Source organism: Scardinius erythrophthalmus (assembly GCF_964197995.2).
Source record: "Scardinius erythrophthalmus genome assembly, chromosome: 9".
In the NCBI taxonomy this organism is placed as follows: Eukaryota; Metazoa; Chordata; class Actinopteri; order Cypriniformes; family Leuciscidae; genus Scardinius; species Scardinius erythrophthalmus.
Window position 1 is genome coordinate 18,444,476 of NC_138229.1, and position 24,557 is coordinate 18,469,032.

The 24,557-nt window shown below is 35.7% G+C and overlaps 1 protein-coding gene across 2 annotated transcripts; it reads right to left on the reverse strand.

The window, feature by feature from the left end:
• Positions 1 to 519: 519 nt before the first annotated feature.
• On the reverse strand, positions 520 to 23,851 carry myom1a (myomesin 1a (skelemin)). Of its 2 annotated transcripts, XM_081373951.1 has the most exons (38): positions 23,679 to 23,847; positions 22,814 to 23,001; positions 20,070 to 20,195; positions 19,401 to 19,578; positions 19,039 to 19,196; positions 18,871 to 18,963; positions 18,579 to 18,667; positions 17,958 to 17,993; positions 17,607 to 17,768; positions 17,269 to 17,430; positions 16,353 to 16,494; positions 16,080 to 16,279; positions 15,921 to 15,977; positions 14,642 to 14,766; positions 14,377 to 14,560; positions 13,630 to 13,804; positions 13,335 to 13,456; positions 11,338 to 11,534; positions 11,013 to 11,139; positions 10,439 to 10,614; positions 10,058 to 10,172; positions 9,801 to 9,957; positions 9,385 to 9,491; positions 9,064 to 9,108; positions 8,673 to 8,809; positions 8,405 to 8,549; positions 7,750 to 7,809; positions 7,607 to 7,674; positions 7,387 to 7,512; positions 4,538 to 4,609; positions 4,208 to 4,295; positions 3,536 to 3,574; positions 3,283 to 3,388; positions 2,901 to 3,064; positions 2,181 to 2,217; positions 1,911 to 1,933; positions 1,606 to 1,661; positions 520 to 1,518 (listed from the first exon to the last, which is right to left on the reverse strand). In XM_081373951.1, the coding sequence occupies exons 2-38, from the start codon at positions 22,945 to 22,947 to the stop codon at positions 1,264 to 1,266; spliced, it is 4,443 nt and encodes a 1,480-aa protein (XP_081230077.1). In that variant the 5' UTR covers positions 22,948 to 23,001; positions 23,679 to 23,847; the 3' UTR covers positions 520 to 1,263. The 2 variants fall into 2 exon arrangements, with proteins under 2 accessions (XP_081230077.1, XP_081230078.1); XM_081373952.1 differs by lacking the exon at positions 4,538 to 4,609 and having other exon boundaries at positions 23,679 to 23,851.
• Positions 23,852 to 24,557: the final 706 nt, after the last annotated feature.

Sequence of the window (24,557 nt, forward strand, 5' to 3'; positions counted from 1 at the left end):
TGTTCACTTACTATTATGTAAAAAACCGGTTTAATTTACGAATCCTGACTGACATGTGTTCATATTCATACACTTGAAGCAAATGTTTAGGGCAGGTCCAGGGCACTCCAGGTTGGGCAGGTTTTCTAGTCAAACACATTTTCTGCATTGTAACGGGTTTAATTTATTGCATACTGCATAGCACTGACTATTGGTTTTACGATTAAGATCTTTGTCATATGAAATGAGCACAAAACAACAAAAGCTTCTTAACAATAGCTGTGCCAGTGATATCTGAAAAACAACAGATTAAACTACCTTGCAACAGTGCCAATTTAATTTACTAGGTTTATGTTTACATATAAAGCCACAATATGCATTAATCAAGATTAATATTAAGATTATTTTTTTAGAGAGAATTTGATTTGCTAAAATTCCTTTGGTTTAGCAACCTTTAGCCAACTTTAACATTGTCTACTTTTATATGTGAATTTTAGGCCATTTTTTAATATGATACATTGTCAAGAAACAGTAAATTCACACAGGAAACTACACCAATTTTAATTAAAATGAGATGACAGTTGAGATACACACTAATTTTGCACTACATTCCAGTTTATGCTTAGAAATAAAGCAACACCCAAAGCTTTTTAATTCAAAACATATTTTAAATGTTTATATTGTCTTTATTACCTGCAGCAGGTGCATTGCGATTATATAAAGCAATGAGATGCATATATCTTCAGTTGCTAAATGGGCTTTGAACACTTAAAATTGTTAACCCAGGATTAATAAATGGCCGCATTTTATAAGGTTTATACATTAGAAATTCAGACTGCATACTTTGGTACTACAATTTGAGGTCAACACCTCAATATGTTAATTCTTCCACATGATTTAATAGATTAGCCTAAGTTAGCAATTCACATGGTACACGTTTGGCATGGGCACCACAATTTGGGGTTGACACTTCTGAAGCAGGGCTTCATAACCTTCCTAACCTCCTTACCTCCTTAAGTGTGAAACATTGCTTAACCCAGTAGAGTATAGTTAACCCTGGGTTAAAAAAGATTTTAACCCAGGGTTAAGCATAGTGTGAAAATCCCAGAAGTAAATCCAGGCAAAACTGGTCCAAATTCCTTCAGTTTTTTAACCACAAACAAGTTTATTTAAAGTAAAACCATATCATATTGCACTGTGGGTGTACATGCTTTGAATTAAAATGCTTTGGAAGGTATACTGGTCATTTGTTAAAACTCTCTCTCCCTCTGTGCGTCTTTACTACTACTTCTCCGCTTCATCATCTGGCAAGTAGACACTGACAGTAAATGCTCCTGCCTCTGTGCCGTACTTGTTCTTCACCAGCAGGGCATATTTCCCAGAGTCGGTTGTGGTAACAGCGGAGATGGTGATGCTGGCAAACTTGCCATGCTCAAACTTCAGTGTGTAGTGCTCATCACACACCAGCGGTTTTTCGTTCTTCATCCAGCTGACCTCAGGAACTGGATCACCCCACACGTTGCCAGTGAGGTTGAGGGACTGAAAAGGGCGAGGAGGGATAAAATGTTAGACCACATTATCAATAAACTCATTAAGAAATGTGATGCACATGATTGATTGTATTACCTTGCCCTCCTGAATGGTGACTACATCGGGCAGGCCACCTACCACACGGGCACGGTCTATAGATACACAAATCATTTAATAAACTGCAGATTCAAGAAGCTTTTTTAAATGTTATGTTTTCATGATGAAGTAAATCGTTATCTGTTCTCTCTAAAGAAATGAACTGCATTCCTAGCTGTCTGAAATATTTATTTAGGTAAATTTATTACGCCTATTAAACAGAATAATAATTCTGCAAGTGAAATGTTAGATTGGATTGCTTGTATAGCCAGCTTTGATATCTGCACACAAAGACAATCACTTACTTCTCTCTGCTATGGCCGCCGCCCTGAGGAAGGAAAGACAAACACACAGTTATTTAGATCTTTAAATAGTGTCAGTGACTGCAAAGGTAATACATGCTTCTCACACTTTTCAATATCAGGAAATGCTTCACTGCACGCACTCATGGGTGGTCTATTTTAGTATTGTTGTGATTGTGACAGCTTATGCAAGAAGGTCTTGACCGTGGAAAAAGAGAAAGATAACACATCCTTGTCAGTTTAATAGAATATGATGGTTTAGTTTAAACTTACTTCAGTCTCTTGAATTCTTCAAATGCTTCCTCCCATACTATGCAGTGGAATGACAGGGAAAATATATATAAAAACTTAAAAAATTATAATAAAAATAAATATAATAAATTACAGTAAACTTAAAAGTAATTTGGCTACCCTAGTGAAAAAAACCTGCACCAAAATGTATTTAAAATACATTATTTCATTCTAAGTATACTACAAATCCAATAACATATTTACTTAACATATATTTAACATATATTTATATTTCGCTTGAGACTTACTGATATAAATATTATAATTAAACTTTATTTGGAGCACTTGTTTAAGGCACAATGCACATTTCTTAATATTAAGCCTAAAATGTATCACTATTAGTAAGGATAGTATGATCTCTGTATAATATCAGTCTGCAAGATATTTAAAGTGTACCTAAAGTATACTTCCAAGAGTTCCACTTTAGCACAATCAAATATAATTAAGTATATCTTTAGTTGGACCTCAGCCCTATTTCCGGATAACTAACGTGCATTAAGTACAAAATTAGTTGTTCCAATTTAGCAGACTTTAAGTATACCAATTTAGTATACTAAAAGTGCAATATGTAAATGTATTTGTAGTATACTTAGTATAAAATAAATGTAATTCAAATACATTTTAATTTTTCACTAGGGTACATCCTCTAATGAATGCAGAAGGACTGCAAGGCCCTGTGTGTTGGAACACCTGAGCTCTTACCTTGTCCTGACAGGTCAAGAACTCTCTTGACGCTGCCTTGGCCATCGAAGATATCAATGGCATATTTGCCCTTATCCTTCTCGGTGGGCTCGTTAATTTTGAGCCACAGCTGTTCTCCAGTGACTCCACACTGCACTCTGTCTGAGTGGGAGATCTTTGATTCTCTGGTACCAGTTAGAAACAAAGGGGAAAACATACAATGTCATTGGCCATAGTTTCATGTGGTTATATGGTACAGTGAGCAAACAAATTGACAAAACTTGGACTGGACTGGATTGGTTTTTGGAAGAAATTATGTTCTTTTAAGTTTAATGTGACACTGAAGTCACATTAAAAAAAACCACAGACACTAGTGGATAGAGAAGGTGGGCAGTAAGCCTACTTGTGAAGCCAGCCAACACGGAGATCTTCAATATAGTGCACAACAAATGAGTAGAGAATAATTCCATGTTCAGTGCTCATAATCTTGACCTCAGTAGAAGAGTTGGCTACAAGAACAGAGAAACAAATGCATGAAAATTACATGACATTCATTGATTCAATCCAAGTGCTTGAGAGCACATTCGTAATGGAGAATCATGTTACTGTACATTCAATCACACTGAGTGGTGAACGATTGATGACAGAACACTTACCAATAACTCTAAACACTTCGTTCAGCACTGCTTGATAACCTGTTGAGAAAAAAATCAGATCACAAATCACAAAAAAAGCTAAATATACATGTACTGATTATGACAAACAAGATGCAAACAATAAACAATGATAATTCAATTTGATATATTTTCTAAGGGGTTCTCAGAAGCGGGAGTTGGGTAAACTTCTATAGTGGTGAATGGGAGATGACAGCAAATTCAATTTTTGTATTTCCATTTGCTTTAATAGCAGAAGACAAAATCAGTTACAGACCTTCCATGACTTTCCAAAAGAGGGAAAAACTATAGAGAGATTGCTTATGTTGGTCAGAAGAAAGAATGATGTCAAATTTGCCATCACTCCCTCAGCCATTGTCTTTGAATCACCCTTGTAACAGTGTTTTATATATTATATATATATATATATATATATATATATATATATCCCATTTTGTTGCAGTGCTGGACTAATGAAATTCTGTTGTGTGTCTGTGCTGAATTTCTTTGAATTGCAAATGAGTGAATTCCACTTCCTGTCATTCCAATTCAAATTCTAATTTAACATCCTGTGTGATGTGGCCAGTTCGATGCAAATTCCATCTCATGGACTGAAAGGGAGCCAATCCTTAAATTCAGAATTTGTATCAACCCTGGTGACAAAGTAGCTCCTACCTGCATCTGTCAGGTTCAGCAAAGTTTTGTCCTTTCCTCTTTCATCCTTCAGTTTAACCTCATACACTCCTGCATCTTTCTTTGAAATCTGTTGGGGGAATTGAGGGAGCAGTCAGGCAGAGATACTAGGCACTAGTTTTATCAATACAAATCAGAAGTTAAAACATATTTGAACAACATTTAAATAAACAAAACAGGAAAGACCGAAAAGCCATGCTTTTCTCCTGCGGAAGATGCTGCAGGCCAACAGAGTAAGAGAGGAAAAGACAGCACCATCACAAATAACAACACAGTGACATTGATGGCAACTTATAAATCAACGCTCCAGACTTTTGGCTTTCTTGGACTTTCTTCGGTTTCAGTTTTCTTTTTCCGTAGTGCCTTTTCACTCTTAATAACAAGCTGTGAATTAAACAAACATTGCAGTTAATGCCAGCGCCCCCTACTGGATTGGCAAGGGAGTTTGCCTGTCTTCTGGAGCATGCACTAAATCCACCCCTCTCTCAGTCCATCTGGACTGGCACCTTATTGGTAGTTGAATTCAGTCAAACTAAGATGGCTTTCAATATTTATAACTAATTAATATTGCAAAATGGAGGTCAGAATGGCACATAATGATAATTTCCATTACTTTACAAACTGCCATCTGAATCTGATTGATTTCAGGAACTGCCTTCCCTTTAAACCAAGGTTCACACACGGAATAACCATATATTTATGATATATGGACATAAATGTTGATAAATATAATACATAAATGAATAGGTTATGCATCCTGTCTGTTTAATGTACAGGACATGAAAAACATGATAAAAGAATATTGTATCCAACATAGGTGCAATATGTATGGGGATAGAATTGTTGCATTTTTCCAAATATATTGAGACTCACAAATAAATGTAAAGTAATTCACAAAAATGTATACAATTCACAAATATATCAAATCAGATTTGCAAAAAAAAAAAAAAAGTACAAATGAGTTTCATGTCACAAACACAACTCTGCCTGGCATTCATTTCTGAATCGCTTCCTGTGCATTTGTAGATCCCCGCATGCATTTGTGGATTTTAAGTAGCTGACCAATGAATATTTGGATTCAACCTCATGATAAACATGCAAGTTTATGTAATAGGTGAAATTACTGTCACACAACAGCCAACAGCGTTTCCTACTTCTTCAGTGAAGCAGTTTTAATGACGCATATGCGCAGCTCCTTGGATATAACGATCTATAGAGCATTATAATTAGTATTTTAAACATTAACTGCATGTAGTATGAATCCCCTTGTTTGTAGAGAAAATATAGGTTGGTTCTTTTTAAACGTATGGCAGGTTGTTGCATTCCAAAGAGATCATATCATGCATTTAAAATGAAACGCCCAGCAGACAAGTGCAGCGTGCTATGCATTTATTTATCGGTTAAAACACTTGAAGACACAAACAATATTTCATATGAATCAGACTTAATAGTTTTTGATTGTAAAAGTTACTTACAGCACCCAAAATAAAAGCAAAGATGTATTTTTCAGCATTGCAAGATTTTTATTTGCATTATCCATTCACAAAACCCCAGTACAGCAGCAGTGATGCTGAGGCTCGTACTGTTAAATCACTGATGGTCATATTTGGAATTAAACATGATATTATGTCCTATATTTTTCACCACGATTGTGCTTTTAAAGGCAAAATCAGCCGTTGTGCCACGTCTTACATCATGTCTACCTTGTGTGAGGCTGTATACACTGGACACGTGCAAATGTGCAAATCATTTGTGTAGTCCTTCAGAAGTAGAACGGGCATCCGTTTACTGTCGGTGAATCATGATGTCGCACTGCGCTGCGTCGCATTCAGTGTAGACAGTATTATTATTGAATATAATTGATAGATACTATTTGCTTTTGACGTGCTGTGTCGCGCTGTTTGTGTCTGGTGTTGAGAGGGTGTTACTGATCATGATGCTCGGGATCTGTGAATGATTATAATTTGTGTATAATCCTGAGTTTATCCTGATTCATTGAGTTTATAAAGCCTTAAACTCTAATAATCTTTTGGAAACGGGTGTTTTAACCACACAAAAAGCACTTCAGCTCAGTTTGAACGAAGCGTACATAGAATACAGTTGCTTGTTTCAAGGGTGCAAAATGAATCTGTAACCGTGGCGCCACGAGTTTAAAGGCAAATGTGATTGGTTGCAGCAAGAACATGCTATGATTGGTCAGCGCAATGTGGCTGTTATCTGACTGGCTTAAGTAGACGGTGGGTGGAGTCCACTTATTTGTGGATTTGTCTGCATGTCTTGACGTTAGAAGTGTTTCAAAATCTACAAATGCGTGCGAGGATTCAAAAATGCAAAAGAAGAGATTCACAAATGAACGCCAGGCAGAGTTGTGTTTGTGACATAAAACAAATTTATAAAAAAAAAAAATATATATATATATATATATATATATATATATATATATATATATATTTTTTTTTTTTTTTTTTTTTGTGAATTTTATAGATTTTTAGGAAACCTTTTTCATTTATTTGTGAATCTTAATCTATTTATTTGTGGATCTTTATTTATTTGTGAATTTGACATATTTGTGTGAATTTCTTTACATTTATTTGTGATTCTCAATCTATTTATTTGGAATAGTGCAACAATTCTATCCCCATTCATATGCCATTTCATATTTACCTGGCTATTTTACTTTCATAATGTGCCATTTTAATTTTATTTATTACTATTATTGCTATAAGATTTTTTACAATGAGTAAAAAGTAGCAGAAAATAGAAGTAAGGCGGAGTAAGTTATTAAATTTGGATAAAAGATTACAAAGATGAATTTCTGGAAAAAGTATGGATGAATAATGCACAAATTAGACCAGGACCATGTATTCAGAAAGTAAATACGGTAAATTTTCATTTCATGTTGATTTTAAACATTAGCTATTACTTTTCATGAAGGGTAACTTAAATCTCCTTAAGTCTAGGAAGAGAACAAATATTCTCCAGTACTATGCAAATATCTCATCATTTATGAATCCGTGTGTCAGAGAGGAGAGTGGTTTTTAGCGTAGCAGAGTCTGTAGCATATGTACTATATAATACTGCATCTAGCAAAAATGCATTCATTATAAAAATCATATGAATGCTGGAATCCCAGCTCAAAAACAGCCCCATAATAGTCTGACCTTGCCAATGTCAAAGGTCAACACTTCATCAGATTTTCCGATCTTCTTAGCATCCTCATCATCCCCTTCAATCTCAATTCCATCCTTAAACCAGGCAATCTCAGTGGCAGGTTTGATGTTTCCAACCTGTAGCATGAGAAAGAATATTAACAAGAGTCTTTTCAACCCGAAGCACTGACGGGTGGTTACATGTACCTACCTTTGAATCCTAGAGCCTTACCTTGCATTTCAGATGCACATCACATTCTGGGGTGACCTCAAAACTAAGATACTCAACGAAGTGAGGACCTGTGTGTGGGAGAATATTCTTAGAAAAATTTAAATATGATTTAATACAAAAAAGACAGTGTAAGGACAGCGTACCTTGCCTTCTGACCCACTCTGCTCTCTCAAACTCAGATTTCTTCTGAAGCTCAGCAAACTCTGTAGAACAGCATTATAAAAATAAATGATCAAAGCATGCAGAAAACAGCTTATTTGGAGTGTCGAATACTGTTTAGAGGCCATTTATAAGCATTTCCCAGAGCTAGAACACAACACATTTGCTGTCATCCAACCTGTCTAGATCATTTGTATTTGGAGCTGTAAATGGTACTCTTCTGCCCCCTAAAGGACATACTCAAATAAAGCTCTATTAAGTTGGTGTTCTAGTGAGATTGGTTCATGCTAAGATTTCAGCAAAATTATATTTGATCAGGTAATGACCACAAATATATGGTGGGGCCAAAAAATGGGATTCAATCTAATTAATTAATTTAATTTAATTATTAAATAAAATATAGAAAAGTCATGATGTGAAATTAAAGAAAAATATAAAACATTCTATATATAATATAATAATTAAGGGAATACTAATATTATATATTAGTAGGAGTTATGATTTAGAAATTACGATTTATGAAATGGAAGCATTTGGTCTCAGACATTTGCCTATAGTGGGTTTTTTTTCATTAGTTTGACTTTGTACAATTATGCTATAGGCAAAAAAACAAAAAAACAAATGAAGACATGGCCTCACCTTCTCCGATAAGCACTAAGCTGGTGCGACCAGTTGCTTTGCCATCAACAAGGTTGAATGTGAAGGTTCCTTCATCAGTAACCTCTAGTGAGTCCATGAACATCTCAATGATGCCAGTAGTCTTGTTAAAGTTCACTGTGTACTTCTGAAGAGTTTGACAAGCAAAAGAAACAAAACATGTTCATGTATGCTGTATTTGAGTATTATATACATGTATTTGTATTTGCTGTAAAGTCCATTTGAGCTAAAATGTTCTGATATCTCGTACCTTTCCTTCATGGACGATATTATCATTGAAGACATACTCCACTTGGCAGTTAGAAGTGAACTTGGCAACTTCGGCCCAGAAGCGCACACGGCCCTTCTCCTGTAGCTCAATGGCCATTTCACTTTTGAAGGGAATTACTGAAGAAAATTGCTCACAATTAACCTATAACAATCTACTGAGTGGTAAATGCATATTAAGTATGCATACTGTAATATACACAGCATATTATATACAATAAACACACGATAATATATACACAAGATATATATATATATATATATATATATATATATATATATATATATATATATATATATATATATATATATATATATATATGTATATATATGATATGTATATATATGTGTCTACTACTAGCTAAACCACTTACTGGGGAACTGGTGGTCACGGCTGATGTCCAACAAGCGCTTAAGTCCTACAAAAAGTAAACAACATTTCATATAATCAAGCTTATGTTATGTGCTTTTCTCACTGGACCCTAAGAGAAAATTACTGAGGTGAATTATTTGTTGTGTGGAACCATTTGTTTATTGTTTATGGAAAAGAAATCTGCAGCTGCTGTACACTCCAGCTGACGCTGAGAAGCACTGATCTTCTTATGTTCCCTTCTTAAGCATGAGCGTCACTCAAAGAAATATAATGGGATGGAATATCACCAGCTGCGATTGTGTATTAAAGGAAAGTGACTCACGTTCTTCAGTGAGCGTGTAGCTGGCAGAGACACCGTCAGTGTTGGTCACCACACAGGAGTAAATGGCCAAGTCATCCAATGACGGGTCATTAAAGATGGCTCTGGACCTACATAAAGGAAAATTAATGGATCTGTCAAAAATAATGCATAAAAAATGACTCGCAGTTATAGTTAACCCTAATATTCTATATATAATTAATATAATATAATATAAATACAAGGTTAAAGCTTCAGTAATATCTATCTGTTGGATTCTGATTGTCAGAGAAACCTGAATGGGGTATTTGTTGTTGTTGTTTTTTATTTTTAAAAGTACAATACTTTCAATACTCAAGTCAAAAAGTTTCAATACTCAACAAAACATTGTGAGTTAAAACTTTGCATGACTATATTAGACAGTTCAGAAGTCAACATACTTGCCCCCAGCAGTCTGAATGGTAAGACGAGACGTGTCAGTGAAGGCCTCATAGTTTTTAGACCACACAAACTGGGAGTCTTCTTTAAGATCGGAGCACTCAAAGATCAGAGAGATCACACCATCGTCATCCACATCCACCACAATCTCATTGGTGCCTGTGAAACCATGTGTAAAGAAATCAGAAGTGCAGGTGGAGAGAGACAGATGTTTTCCTCTATGACACAGCTGTATCCATGTCCTTGAATAAATTCTCACCGGGGCGGGTCTCAGCCAAAATTGCATCAGTTGGCTTTGATGGTCCTCCAACACCTGCCAGATTCTTAGCATGGACGCGCAGCCTGTATGAAACACCCTCTTGTAGACCAGATAACTTTATTTAACAGAGAAAACTATTATGAGTGAGAAGCCCTCTGACATTTTGTTCTTTCTGTTCTTATGAATAATAACTAAATGTCTCGACACAAAAAATAAAGACACATAACAAAAATGTAATTAAAACTAAAGCCAGTTGCAGGAAATTGGCTAGCAATTACGCCATGAGAACAGCTCTGTCTCCACAAAAATGAGCTGCATAAAACAAAATGACTTAAGTTTGAGAACCAACCCAGTCGCTTTAAGAAATTTCACATTTAATACCTGCATGTAAGTATGTTTTGTGGATCTCTCTTGGAAACATCTCCATTTGCCATTCTCTTCCTTATAGTCCACATAATATCCAGTCACAGGACTGCGGCCATCGAATGTTGGTGGTTCCCACAAAAGCACCATGGAGTCTTTACGCACCTCCTGGACACGGAGACCACAAGGAGGGCCTGGGTTTGTTGAAAAGTAAAATGCACACAAAGAAACACCTGTCATACATCACTTCAGGTAAAATGGACAAATAAACCTGATCATGTAATTACTAGCCAGTAAATCGTGAACAACTGAAAAAGTCATGGGGCCTTTAATATTGGTGTGGATAATAGGAGGCATTGAGAGTCAAAAAGGTTGAGAACCACTGTACTAGAGTAGACTAACTCAAAAAGCCAATTTACACTCCTATAGCTCATACAGTATAACATATTGAGCATTACGATTCTTTTCTCCCAATTGTTTTTCTACGAGTGGTCTGTCTTTTCCCCATTATAATCTCTCGCATTTACTGATTTAAACAAGAATGTATGTCTATAAAAGTGTCATTGCCTAATATAAATGCTGACTGGTTTACCTGGAACAGCAACAGTCCATTCCTTGCACTCCAGGCTGACAGTGGGAATGGAGCCTTCACTAATACCAGCTTGATTGAATGCACGCACCTGGAACTGGTAGAATTTGTTTTCCTTCAGGTCTGTCACCTAAGTCAAAGAGACAGTAGGAGAGAAAGAGGTAAAACAGTTATTCACTACCATCAGTGTTGGTCTTCAATCTTCAGTGTCATAAGCATTGTCATCCTAAATGTTAATTTCATCAAATTTTAGAAGCAAAAATGTCAAATGTGTTGTTTTCCAAATGTGTTTTTATTTCTTAAATCCAACACTGATATCATGATCTACCTTATAAGATGTGCCAGTGACCGCCTGGAGGTTGAGTTCATGCCACTTGCTTGTGACTCCATCCTTCACTGTTCTGTAGTCCAGGTAGTAACCTCTGATGTCTGCTCCACCAGTACTAGCAGGAGCTTGCCAGCCCAGCACCATGTAGTCACGGAGCCTCTCCAGAAGGGTCACACCGGTGGGAGGGCTTGGGACGGCTATAGAAGGATAAGACTTAGTTTAGCCCAACAATCCATTCACCCATTGACAGTTTTACATCTGTTACACCAACAAAGATCTAATGCACATTCTTCCCGAAAGAGCACAAAATCTGTTGTGTATCTTCATTGCAGGACATCAGCATTTGAAAGTCTGATGACATTTGAAGTTTAGCTGTTGTGTGCTCTTAAAACAAAATCATGTTACTTTATAAAAACATTCTGCATTTGAACAATGCAGTCAAAATAATAACTTCACAACATTTTCATTCACAACATTCAGTTATTACAGACGAACATTGCTTGTGATCTCCACAAAATCAGTTAGTCTGTAAGCATGCCGCTCTCGTTATGAAAAAATATTAAAGTTAGATTTAGTTTACATATTGCATTAATAATATTAAGCCTTTTTCAAATTCTCAGTATCCAACTGTAATGTGAAAAAATAGCATTTTCTTAATTTTAATGCAAAAATTAATAAGTAAAATAAGTAACTTTACTTATTTTAAAAATGTATTCTGTTAATTATTTCATAGATATTATTATGTGTCCATTTTCATTACTGTAATACAGTTTTCACATTGTAATACAGTGTTCACATTACATTAATAACAAATTTTGCATAACATGTGCTTAATTATAATAAAAATAATATAAAAGTGCACATTTTAAATATAATAAATTGTATATTTTTGTATTTTTAAATTTATGACTGAGGATATTCTTTGTGAGATTCCCCGCCTGTCCGTTACATATACTGATACACATAGATTTTTCAAAGTCTGAACAGGTTTATACTTACTGTGCTAAGGATGCAAGATGACCTTCGCTCAACTTGTTCTACCACCCAACTTGCTCATGCATGGGTTTGCATCACACACTCTGCAGTTATTCACGAAACATACAGCACAGATACACCTGCATGACAACACACAAGGCACACTGTCCGATTTTCAGTCAACATGTGTTTTACATTCTGGGAAAGTTAATGAAATACCCCTATAGTCTCTTTTACATGGCTGCTTTGTTAATCTTAGTACCTGGATGTTTGTGTCACGCAGGATACACTCAGGTAATGCTCCTTAAAGGAGTACTGATAGCAGGGCAGGGCATGCATTGGCAGGGCTTGCTTTAATGATCTTCATGCAGCATGCATTGCAGGCTTAGTTTTGTGTTTTTTTTTAGCTTGGCAATACTAATATGCAAAGTATGAGTAGCACAGCCATTATATAAAATGGTGACTTCAGGATAGCATTGAAGGCTAAGCAAGAAGATATTCCACATTCAGATTGAATCTGGATGATGATTTTGTATGGGATAGTATGCTGCTAAGTTCTGGCACAAATCAGGGAAAGAATGAATCTCAGAAATTAACTGAGACTCTTAAAAGACACTTAAAAGTGTTTCTTTTCCAAAGCTACAACAATAGACAATATGATAAACATATTGAATGCATTTTAATATAAAACGTTACATACATGAAATTTTTTTTTTACATTTTAAAAAACTTTAACTTTTCTCGTTATCAGAATTATTATTAGTAGTAGTAGTAGTAGTAATAATAACAGTGATAATTAATACAGTGTTTTTGTTTAATTTAAACCAAAGCTAAAGTTTAGCTAAATATTTCATTGTGCCTCAGAGCTAAATTAAAATGTGAAATAAAACAATTTGAATGGCTTTTCAATGTAAACATCAAAACTAAGTTTGTAAATTATATGCCATGCAACTTTGTACCCTGCTCAGTCTCTATATCCACCAAGGGGTACTTGGCCTGTTACTGGCACCAGCAATACTCACCAATGCTCGCTTGCACAATGCAGGCCTCAGATTCTGCGGTGCTTCCACTGTATCCTGCAGCGTTCACAGCCTTCACCCTAAACACGCATTTGTCCTCAGTGTTCAGCCCATGGCACACAAACCTGCACACCAGAAGAAATTGTTAAGTTTCAAGACAAGTTATGACCAGTGACAGAACAATAGCCTAGTATAAATATCTACATTAGATGTTTTATTGTCATTTATTTGAAAAACCTCTCTAATTTTAATAACAATGCAAATCTCAGAGCTCCTAGTCAGCCCCTGGTTGGCATACCTAGTGCCTTTGACTGGCTTGTTGTTGCAAGGAACCCACACACCACTGCCATTGACGCTGACCTCAATGTAATAGCCCACCAGATTCTTAACCTCCTTAGATGCCCCCCAGCACACAACCACTGAAGTGTCAGTGTTTCTGATGGGAACAACAGGCCCTGGGACAGAGGGCAGGTCTAAAAACAAACAAAACAAGAGAACAGTGTTCATTCAATTTTAAGGCATGTCATACTTATGCTTATACAGTATTTACAGGATCATGGCAATCATGGAAAACATTTTTTGTTCTTTTGAAATCATTCTAATATGCAGATTTAGTGCTCAAGAAACATTTCTTATTTTATCAGTGTTGAAAACAGTTGTGCTGCTTAATAGTTTTGTGGAAACCATAACAGCTTTTTTCCAGGATTATTTGATATTCAAAATAATAGCATTTATTTGAAATAGAAATCTAAATGTCTTTATTGTCACTTTTGATCAATTTAATGTGTCTTTACTAAATAAAATGATTAATAAAATATTACGGACCGCAATCTTTTGAATAGTTCTTTCCTGAACTGATACTACTAGTACCGTCCAAAATTCATTGCCATGGGTTGTTTCTGAAGAATTAGAACATGTATAATACACAAGTTTACAACCTTTGAGGCACTTGTCACAGAAGTACTGAAACATACTATCTATCATGCAATCTAGAACATGTGTCACTAACCTATTTTCTTTTTTCGTGTCAAGTGCTAATACTCACCCAATCTGTCTCCCACAGTAGTCGCCCCAGTTTCCTCCGACGGCTCTCCAACTCCAGCAGAGTTGCAGCTGCGGACACGGAAGCTGTAGGATTTACCCTCAGCAAGGTCAAACAGGGCAAAACGGGGGGACTTCACTGGCATCCCAGTGTTTACCCTCTGCCATGTGTCTGTACCCACCAAACACTGGGAATAGATGTAAGTCTCAAATGTGATAAACATACAAGGGGAAATCAAATACTTTAAACTGTTTACATTCTGTCTAACCTTTTCCACATAATACATGACACCCTCGTGTCCTCTCTGGATTGGTGGTTTCCAGCTCAGGACAACGTAACTCTTAGTCGCCTCAGTGACAGCCAGGTCAGTAGGTTGACCAGGGACCACACCCACTGAAAGAGACAAGAAAAATAATGCTCCACACAATCACAGCAAATATCCTATTTTATATTCACTAGTACATATAGACATGAATTTAAATGCAACATGAAATCAGATTTGGCCAGATGTGTTTTCTTAAAGGGGTGGTATAATGCGCTTTTCACAAGATGTAAAATAAGTCTTTGATGTCCCCAGAGTGTGTATGTCAAGTTTTAGCTCAAAATACCCCACAGACATTTTTATATAGCATGTTAAAGTTGTCACTTCTTGAGGGCGAGCACCGTTTTTGTGTCTGTCCCATTAAATGCAAATGAGCTGCTCCCAGCACAGGGGGTGTGTCCTTTTACCTCATACAGTGAAGAACTGATATTTTAAAAACTTTTAGCCTTTTATGTTCAAACCGAAATCAGAAAGATGGGGAGACTCGAGAAGAAGTGACAACATGTAGACAACATTTCTGAATGGTTAGTCGGTGAATTTATGCAGCTTATGTGTAGTTATCTTCTAGTCATTGATTAGCATATTCTGTCTTGATAATCTATAAATCGTGTTCCGGGGGCGGGGTTTATGTAAATTTTAGGGTTGGTGATGTCACTAACCCGGGAGGAATGTCGTGTAGTCTCAACCAGACGTTTGTTGTAGTTCTTAAAAAATAATTTCTTTAAAAGAAAATATCTCCCTTTGCTTTGAACTTTGAGCGTCATAACTTAACAGATGTTGTTCATGCTCAAACAGCAACATTACACACTAACTAAAGTTAGAAAAGTGAAATCATATTCAACCACCCCTTTAATATGCTTCATATTAGAGATGCACATTATAGTGATTATTTATTTAAATAACACAGTACATTTTTAACACTGTTAAATGTAACATAACAAATCTGTACATTATATTTCTTTGATGCTAAAATTAACACTTGAAGAAGATAATGATGCAGAAAATTCAACTTTGCCATCAAAGATATACATTAAAGTTTAGAATATATTAAAATGGAAACAGTTATTTTAAATTGTAATAATATTTTACAATATAACAGTTTTTACAATATTTTTGATAAAAAAAATGCAGCCTTATTGAGCATAAGAGACTTCTTTCAAAAAAATCTGACCAACCCCAAACTTTTGAACAGTGGTTTAGACAAATTGTGTGTGTAATATTTCACCTGTGGGATCTTCCTCCGTGAATTTGATCATTCCCGTCCATGGAGCCGAAGGGCCAGCTGTGAAAAAAAAACAATACTCATAAGCAAAACTGACTGTCTTTGTTCTTCAGTTTTTATTCTTCGCCATTCAGTCTTTATTCTTTTACATATATCCTTCACCTCTAAGACGGGCCCGGTCTGATGGGTCCATGGCAACTACGGTGTCAGAGGCCCGGGACGGACGGCTCACACCAGCATTGTTGAGGGCTCGCACCCTAAAGGTGTAGGAGCGGCCCTCAATAAGCCCAGTGACAGGAAAACGGGCATACTTCACCGGAGTGTCATTACACTGGGTCCAATGATGAGTGCCAACCTCCAACCTGTAAAGAAATATTTAAATAAGGAGCACTGACATGGGCTGTGTGATCCCAATGCTGGTGGTATATGACTTACCTGTCAATGAAGTAGCCCAAAATGGAACTGCTGCCTTCCACTGCAGGCTGCTTCCAGGTAACAACCACATAGTCTTTATTAGCATCATGACAACGCACATCAAGAGGAGCAACAGGAACCCCCTCCTCCTCCACATCAGCATCTGAAACACAAATCAGCTTGATTAGCGCCCTGCTGTCATATCTAATTATGGCAAAGTAAGATACACGACAACGCCTCCACTCTGTGAACACAGCTAGCTAATTTCAGCTCTCTCTTTAACTTATGAAGTATTTTAATGATCTTATCATAAGCTTCAAAAAGATATTTCCTAAAAAACATTTGTATAATACTTCTGGAAAAAACACATCCCATTTTTGAGCCAACGACAACTCTTAAATCCACTGAAGTGGATATAATTCGATTTTTATTCATAAATAAATATATAAAAACATTAGACATTAACATTTTATTTCTGTTTTAATTACAATTTTTAGTTTTATCTAATTCTAAAATGTAATTTATTCCTGAAATGACAAAACCATGATAACATTTTTTTCAGCATTCTTTGATGAACAAAGTTTAAAACAGCATTTATTTGAAATAGAAATATTTGTATAGTTCTCTTTACGGTAAGAGATTTTTAAAATCTATATAATGCATCCTTGCTGAATAAAAGTATATATATATATATATTTTTTATGTTACAGGGCCCAAACTTTTGAACGATAGTGTAACTTGTTCTTCACACTGGCTGTCTTAAGTGCCATCAACCAAAGATAGAAGCAACATTCCCAGAGAGAAACCGAACACTGTAGCAACTCACTTCTTAAAGATACAGTGCACACAACTTGTGCACCAACAATAAGACATTGCCTTTCATAGTGAATTGAGACAACTTAAGATTACTCAGCACAAATGTGCAGATTGGACTCACCTCTGACAAACACATAGGCAGAGTGGGTGTTAAAGCCTGACTTGGTGTTGACACGCAGGGTGTAGAGACCCTCATCTTCTTTGTTCAGATGCACAAGAGTCAAAGTGGCTCGCTCACCACTCCAGTGCATGTGCACCCACTTAGAAGGTGACAAGACGACACCTGATTAAGAAAAGGGATCATTACAGACTGTAAACTGCACTTTAATTAATGGGTACTGCAAATAAATAACACAGAGGACGAAAGTGATTAGGAGATGGTGACTTATGCTTCAGTGAATTCGCAAGTAGCTTTTTAAGATGCACAATAACTGCATGGTGCAATACGTTCATACCTACCATTTCTGTACCACACTATATCTGGCTGGTAGCGCTTCACAGTGGGGTAGACAATGACTGTACAGCCCAAACTCATGGTTTCTCCCTCACGGCCAAAAGAAACGTCAAACTTGTCAATGATGGCAGTGTTGAAGGTCACACCATATTCAGGGCTGTAACCATCTGAGCACAATATGAATAGAAACAACTAAAAGTTCAAAGAATTGTATTATTATACATTCAAATAAAGATATTATTACAATTTATTGTAAAGGCCAAAACATTACATTTGTACTCATATAAAGGTTTATGTACTTTATGTGAGTCCAACTGCAAAAATAAAAAAAGAATAAAGTTGTATGGGAAACTTACGGGGCCTTTCAGTCACCTCTTCTCCTTCTTTGAATCCTTTAAAATGAAAGTGCAAATAAACTTTTGGTGCTTTTAAATGAAACTACATAACTGAATGCTGCATTGCAAACAGAACCATCTTTTTCCCAATAAATATTGAAATTGACCTTGCACATAAATGTTACATCTAACTTTATGTATTAAATAATAAAGATCCAGTCAAGACATTTCATAGCATTAGCCTGTGCAGAGGCAGTGAAAAGACACTCTAGAATAACACAAGACATACTGAGGTGCTGTAAGAGACTTAAAATAGAATGTCAAGAGGACAGCAGGTGTAAACCAGACCAGAGTTACACACTAGTGTAGGTACACACAGCACGGTTTCTTCATTCAGTATAATAATGTAGACCAAAAAATGCACGGCAGAATGACCCCTTGATTATGACCTTTATTAACTAAAAATATACATCATTACAGTACTTCTAAAATAATTCAGGTCAATGAATAATAGCGACTTAATATATGAAGCCAACATCTGAGCCGTCAATCCACACCAGTATGACTTTGATCACATGTAAAACACAACATTAAAAATGTGAAAAATGTTTTAAGATTTGAAATGCATTAAAAAATACTCACTTTTAATAATGACAGAAGCAAACGCAGAGCTTTCTCCCTTCACGTTGAGTGCAGAGATCCCGTACTCAGCAGTGTCGCTAAAATTACAGCTAAAACCCACAATAATAATTATGATATAATTTCAACAATTCAACAAAATAAAAAAATATGCAGTTTGTAACAGCCGTGCCCTTATTATTTATCTTTTTGCATCCCTCTGATATTTCTAATAAATTAAATCATCCCACACATTTAGCGTATTATAATAAAGAATCCCAAAAAACTTCAACAAATAAATAAAAACTTTCTTTACTTCTTAATTTCCAGAGAATGCATGTTGTATTGGCTCTCTGCAAAGTATTTCTCAGGGTGAGCCTTAGCATCGATTAAAACATTGTTTTTGTACCTGAAAAGCAGAATTAGATAAATTAAACATTGGTTTAATGACTAATGATTATATCTATCCTGAAGTGTTTCTGACCAGGCCACGCGGGGTTTGGGCCATCCAGCCACAGTGCAGTGCAGCGTCAAACTCTTCCCCTCCCACACGGTCTGGCCACGTGGTTTCACAATGAACTCTGGGGGGTGAGTCAAACTGTCTGGATTCATCTTCTTTTGGAATTCTGCTTTCTCATGCATCTTGAGTAAAAAAAAAATGAATTAAGACCCTGGGATAAAACAATCATATAAATACTAACACTGTCAGAAAAATCTGTATGAATAACCTCTGTTACAACAATGCTCAAAATACAGTTCTGACATACAAAAAGTTGCACTAACCTTTTTAACATTTAAAGGCACAATGTTTTACACAAGCATCTTGTTAAACATAGAAGGTCAAACCTTTTTCTTCAGAGTCAGGCGTTCAGCAGACTCTCTCATACTGGTCTCTCTGGTCTTCTTCACAGTTTTCATCTTGAAGTCGGTCTCCCTGGAGAACAGGTTCCTCATGACGACATACCCCACACCCTCTTCCTTCACCTCCTCCTGAGTCTCCATCAGATCCTGGGTGGCCAAATGACTAATCCAGAGGATTAAGTTAATGAGCACAGTCTGGCCAAAAATTGACTACTACTGTTTGACAAATGAGTTCCATGTTAGATGTAACTGTTCTAGAGGTACTTATTTCAGAAAGTTGCCAAGATAACATTTCTTTTTTCATTAAGTGTAACTTGATGTACTTGATGTAACTAAAACTGAAATAAAATCATTTAAAATAATTAAATATTTAATGAATAAAAAATAAAAATAAAAACATGTAAATTTTAAAAAATGACAAAAACACCAAAGATTACTAAAACTTTAACTAAATTACATATAAAAACAAAATAATAAAATCTATAATAGGATACATTTAAATTAGCAAATCATAAAGGCATGTCCCCTTTGGCATGTTAAAGGCATGTTTGTCAAAATGAATTGATAAAATTAGATGACATTTGCAAGCAAACATTCCACATCAACTACAATAACCAAGTTATTTCAGACAACCTAATTGCACTATGCAATCACCTGCTTCTGAAGACTGGCACAACGTATCCAATGACCTCGTCTTCTGTGTCCACTGCTAGGTGTGAACGCTTTTCTTTTTTGGAGAGCGCGCTCAGTTTCTTCTCCTTCTTCCCTGAGATCTTGTGACTAAACAACAGTTAACATCAGCAATTTCAAAAAACAAGCAGTAGGATTATGGCAAAAAACATCAAAGCCACTTTTTTGTAAATGGATGAAAATACTTTATTCCATTATTCCATCAAAAAATTTCAGTTGTTTATTTTTCTTCATAGTTTCCTAACGCTAATGGAACAAAATATTCAATATTTCAGCAGGGTTAATGGAATAGGATGGAATAGAGTCAGTTGAAAGTCAATCTTAGTGCGTTAGTATAAAGTAAATATTAGCACAGACACCCACTAAATTAAGCATTTTTGTAAAAAGCCTGAAATAAGCAGCCCTTTAGAAAAAGCAATTAAACCAATATACACAACAGGTGGCAGAGCAATTTTTTTACTCCATAATAGTTATACATGTTGCATTGTTCCTCAAAAAAGTTTTATCTTAACTTTATTTTTTTAATGCCCATTTTTGTTGATTGTTGGTAAAAGAATTATCATGACCAGTTGGAAATAAACATACTTGAAATGCCATGTCCGCAGGCGATAAATCATATATGATCCTGACATTCGTTCATTACAGCCAACAACATTATAGGCTTTGGACTGATTTATAGATAAATCATAGAGCTCTGTCTGTGATCTGAGAGACTTAACCTTTTATCTTTAACACCATTACAAAATATTTTAGGATTATAGCAGCTTCCAGTCTATCAGAATATTGTTTCATAAGAAATACAATAATACAAAGCGCTGTCATATTTTGCAAATTGTTCTCTTGAACGACTATAGGCTAAACAATACAAGATTATAAGTTGATTAATCAGAAATATTTACATATATTACAACAATTCAGAGAGTAAAGAGTGTTTGGTTTGTCATACTTAAAGAAGCACAAATAACAACCATCAGAAACAGTAATAAATTGTCATAACTTGAAAAAAAAATGACAATATCAGATTTCAGAGAGCAACTATAGTGTTCTGCATCATTTTCTTGGTAATCTGCCTAAAAGGTCACCCAAAAGTGAAAATTCGGTCATTATTTACTCCACCTCATGTCGTTCCAAACCTGTATGACTTTCTTCTGTGGAACACAAAAGAAGACATTGAAGATTGCTCTGACCAACCAATATTGGACCCCATTGACTTTCATTGTATGGACAAATAAATTCAAAACTTTCTCAAAATATATTTTTGTGTTCTACAGAATTAAGTTTTAGAATGACATGAGTGTGAGTAAATTATGACAGAATTTTAATATTTGGATGAACTATCCATTTAAAGCAGCTCAAACAGTAAAGTGTTGGACAGTTTATGTACAGTTACAGTTCAGCTAAACTACTGTGATTTCAATTTCCAGTGACCAAAAATAATCCTTCAGAGACCATTAATAACTTTGGCCCATTCCCACAGAGGCTCAAATTCTTCCTGCCACAGAGTGCAGTCCTCAATGGCACATATGTTCCTCTAAAACAAAAGTCTCTGACCTAAATATTTATGAACATAGTACAAATGCTCAGAAATATGGCCATGAAGATAGATAAAAAAAAACCACTTCAAACACTTCTGTAATAGAGCACAACAGCGCCAGCACACTCAGCAAGCTTATTTCTTATAAGTGTTTTCCCATTTATGTTCGTATAGGATTTAAGCTATGAGTATCAACCAAACCAACTAGAGAAGAGATGAATCACAACATTACGAACTAATATTAGTGTAAACACTGTGAGAATCAGTCAGTCACAACAGGCTCAACCAATGAAGTGAGCTCGAGGCAGCACATCTGTTTGACTAATTAACTACACATTCTGATATACACAATATACAAGTAGTTTGAGAGTGTCTGAAAAATCTCCAAGGAGTCACAGGAGTGTACGGTTGCTACTGAGCACTTTAGAATCAATATTCATTTCCATGGCAGCAGCAACTTCTCTGATTGGTGAAGTGATGTTAAAGTTATTCAACAGGCATTTGGCTATTAAACACATCTTTTTACAAACTATAGCTGAAATGACACTGTTAAGCTTCTACAAAAGCATATATCATCTCTTAACATTGCTTGAAAGGTTTATATGTTATCATAAAAAATCTATGGAGAAAATGACAGATTTTTGCTTCTGGAACTGTTGCGCACTATATCATCCATATAAAACCACCAATGATTATTTACTCACCAACTAAAAAAGATGAAAACATGTCTTTCTGTAGATGATTAGATTTTTTAGAAACTATGTTGGGATTGGCTTTAGTTATTGTTTTGTTATTGCGATCACTAAGCACTGATGTAATTTGTGGCCATCACAAAGTGAAGCTGATAACCCAATGAAAGAAAATGCATTAGCGTATTTAGTTCTTTGTGACATAACATTAGGCTCATAGTTCCCAACACAAAAACCACAAAGATGTTTCTGGAGGTACTGTGCTGATCTGTTTTAAAGCAAACAAACAGCATAAGGTTATAATGAAAGGGTTATGGTGTTGTTACTTCATTTGATGCACACATTTTCAAATAAGCAGCATGTCATGTGTTATAAAAGCACTGGTATCTATCTAAAAAGCAGTGCTTGTGAGGGGGTTGCTCTACAGGGACCATTCTTCAGGGCAGCATGAGCACAGGGACACTGTCCCCTATATGTCCTCTTACCCATGGCCGCCCACATAAGCAGCGTAAGACTGGCGGCTAACAGATGACAGGGAGCTTTGGTGATAGCTGCTCTCATAACGCGTCTCAAGGTCCCGTTGCTGCTGTTCCTTTTGAAGTTTTAAGGATTCTGACATCCTGAGGTGCTTTTTAGATCGTCCCAATGACAGCTTTTTCTCTCCGCTTGCAGTCTCAAGTACAATTCCCAATGAATGTTAATTCAAATGCACAAAAAAACAACACCTGACTGCAAACACTTACAATTTTGATCATGAATTTACAGTGTCAGAAAAAAAGTGATGCGTGCAACAGCTTGTCACTGGGGCAGCACCCTTAAAGGGACATCTTTGTACCTTAGAGTAGTGATACGAACCCTTAAGGTACTATTATGAACCTTTTAGTGGTAAATAAGGTACAATGATGTCCCTTTTAAGGGTACTGCCTCAATGACAAGCCGTTGTACCCCTAAATGTACAAGTACATTGACTATTTTGAAATAATGTATGGGCCAACACACATATCCAATACATTTGACTATGTATCTTTGTTTGCAGTTTCAAAATAGTAACATAAACATTCTTCTTCAAATTATAATGGCATAAATAATTAAAAGGACTTAAATAACTAAAATTATTTAACATCATAACAGAATAGTAATGTAAAAATTAAAATTGGTTACATGGTGCAAAAAAAACCTCCTAGTATTTAAAGTATAATACCAGATCAAGATTAGCAACTAGTTTTGTCTGTTGTGATGGCAACTAATTCATAAATCCACACTGGCCTATTACACACAATTGGATGAATTAAACATTACTTCCCTTATTGAGCCAGGGCTAGCCTATGTGAGAAATATAAAGTCACTTACCAGGTCAAAGATGCTTTTTCAAAAAGAAGGAACAAACTCCAAAAAAATGAGAAGCCAGTGAAAATCCAGGCACGGCGGCGGGTATGGGGCAGCCGACAGGACGGGACTCGGCTGAACAAAAATAATGCTGCCACTCTGCAGATTGTGGCGAACAGGCACGACCTTGTATGGCCACTGGGTCTGTTAAATATAGACCCTGACCAGGCGGCAGGCAGTTTTAGCATGAACACTGCAAACGCGCGTAATTCAATTTCTTAACACAACAAAAGCAACGTAACATCATTTTAACACGACTGCTGTTGGCCTCCTCGTGCCGAACGTAATCAGCACTGTTCAGTAAAACAGAAACGATTGCGTGTGATGTTGCGTTTTATAAACATTAAACAATAGGTCAATTTGCGCTAAAGTACCCCTTTGTTTTAACACATTTAGTCAGTTGTCGTGTAAATGTTGTCATATTTTTCCAGGCAAACGAAAAATAGTTCTAAAACAATCCAAACCACCAAGAGTGGCAAAGCCTTGCAAAGCAAACTACCTATCGAGACTGCAAGTCTCAGATATAAATGGTTATGATTATTTTAGATACGTTTATAAGCAATTTGGAATGCTGTCTTCTTCTTCCAGCTAAAGTGAAAGATATCCTCTGCTGTCATATTAAAATAATAAATATGAGCATTGTGTTATTTAATACAAGGATTATACATAAAAACTATTTTTGAGGTTATGTATTTTTTTTTACCATGTTAAATGTTGTTGTTTTTAACTAAACTAATTTACTAAATTTAACTAAACTAATTTAATTAAACTAAATCTGACCTATAGCTAATATATGAAAACCATAATAACCATAAACACACCCGTTACCTTACTGTAACAGTT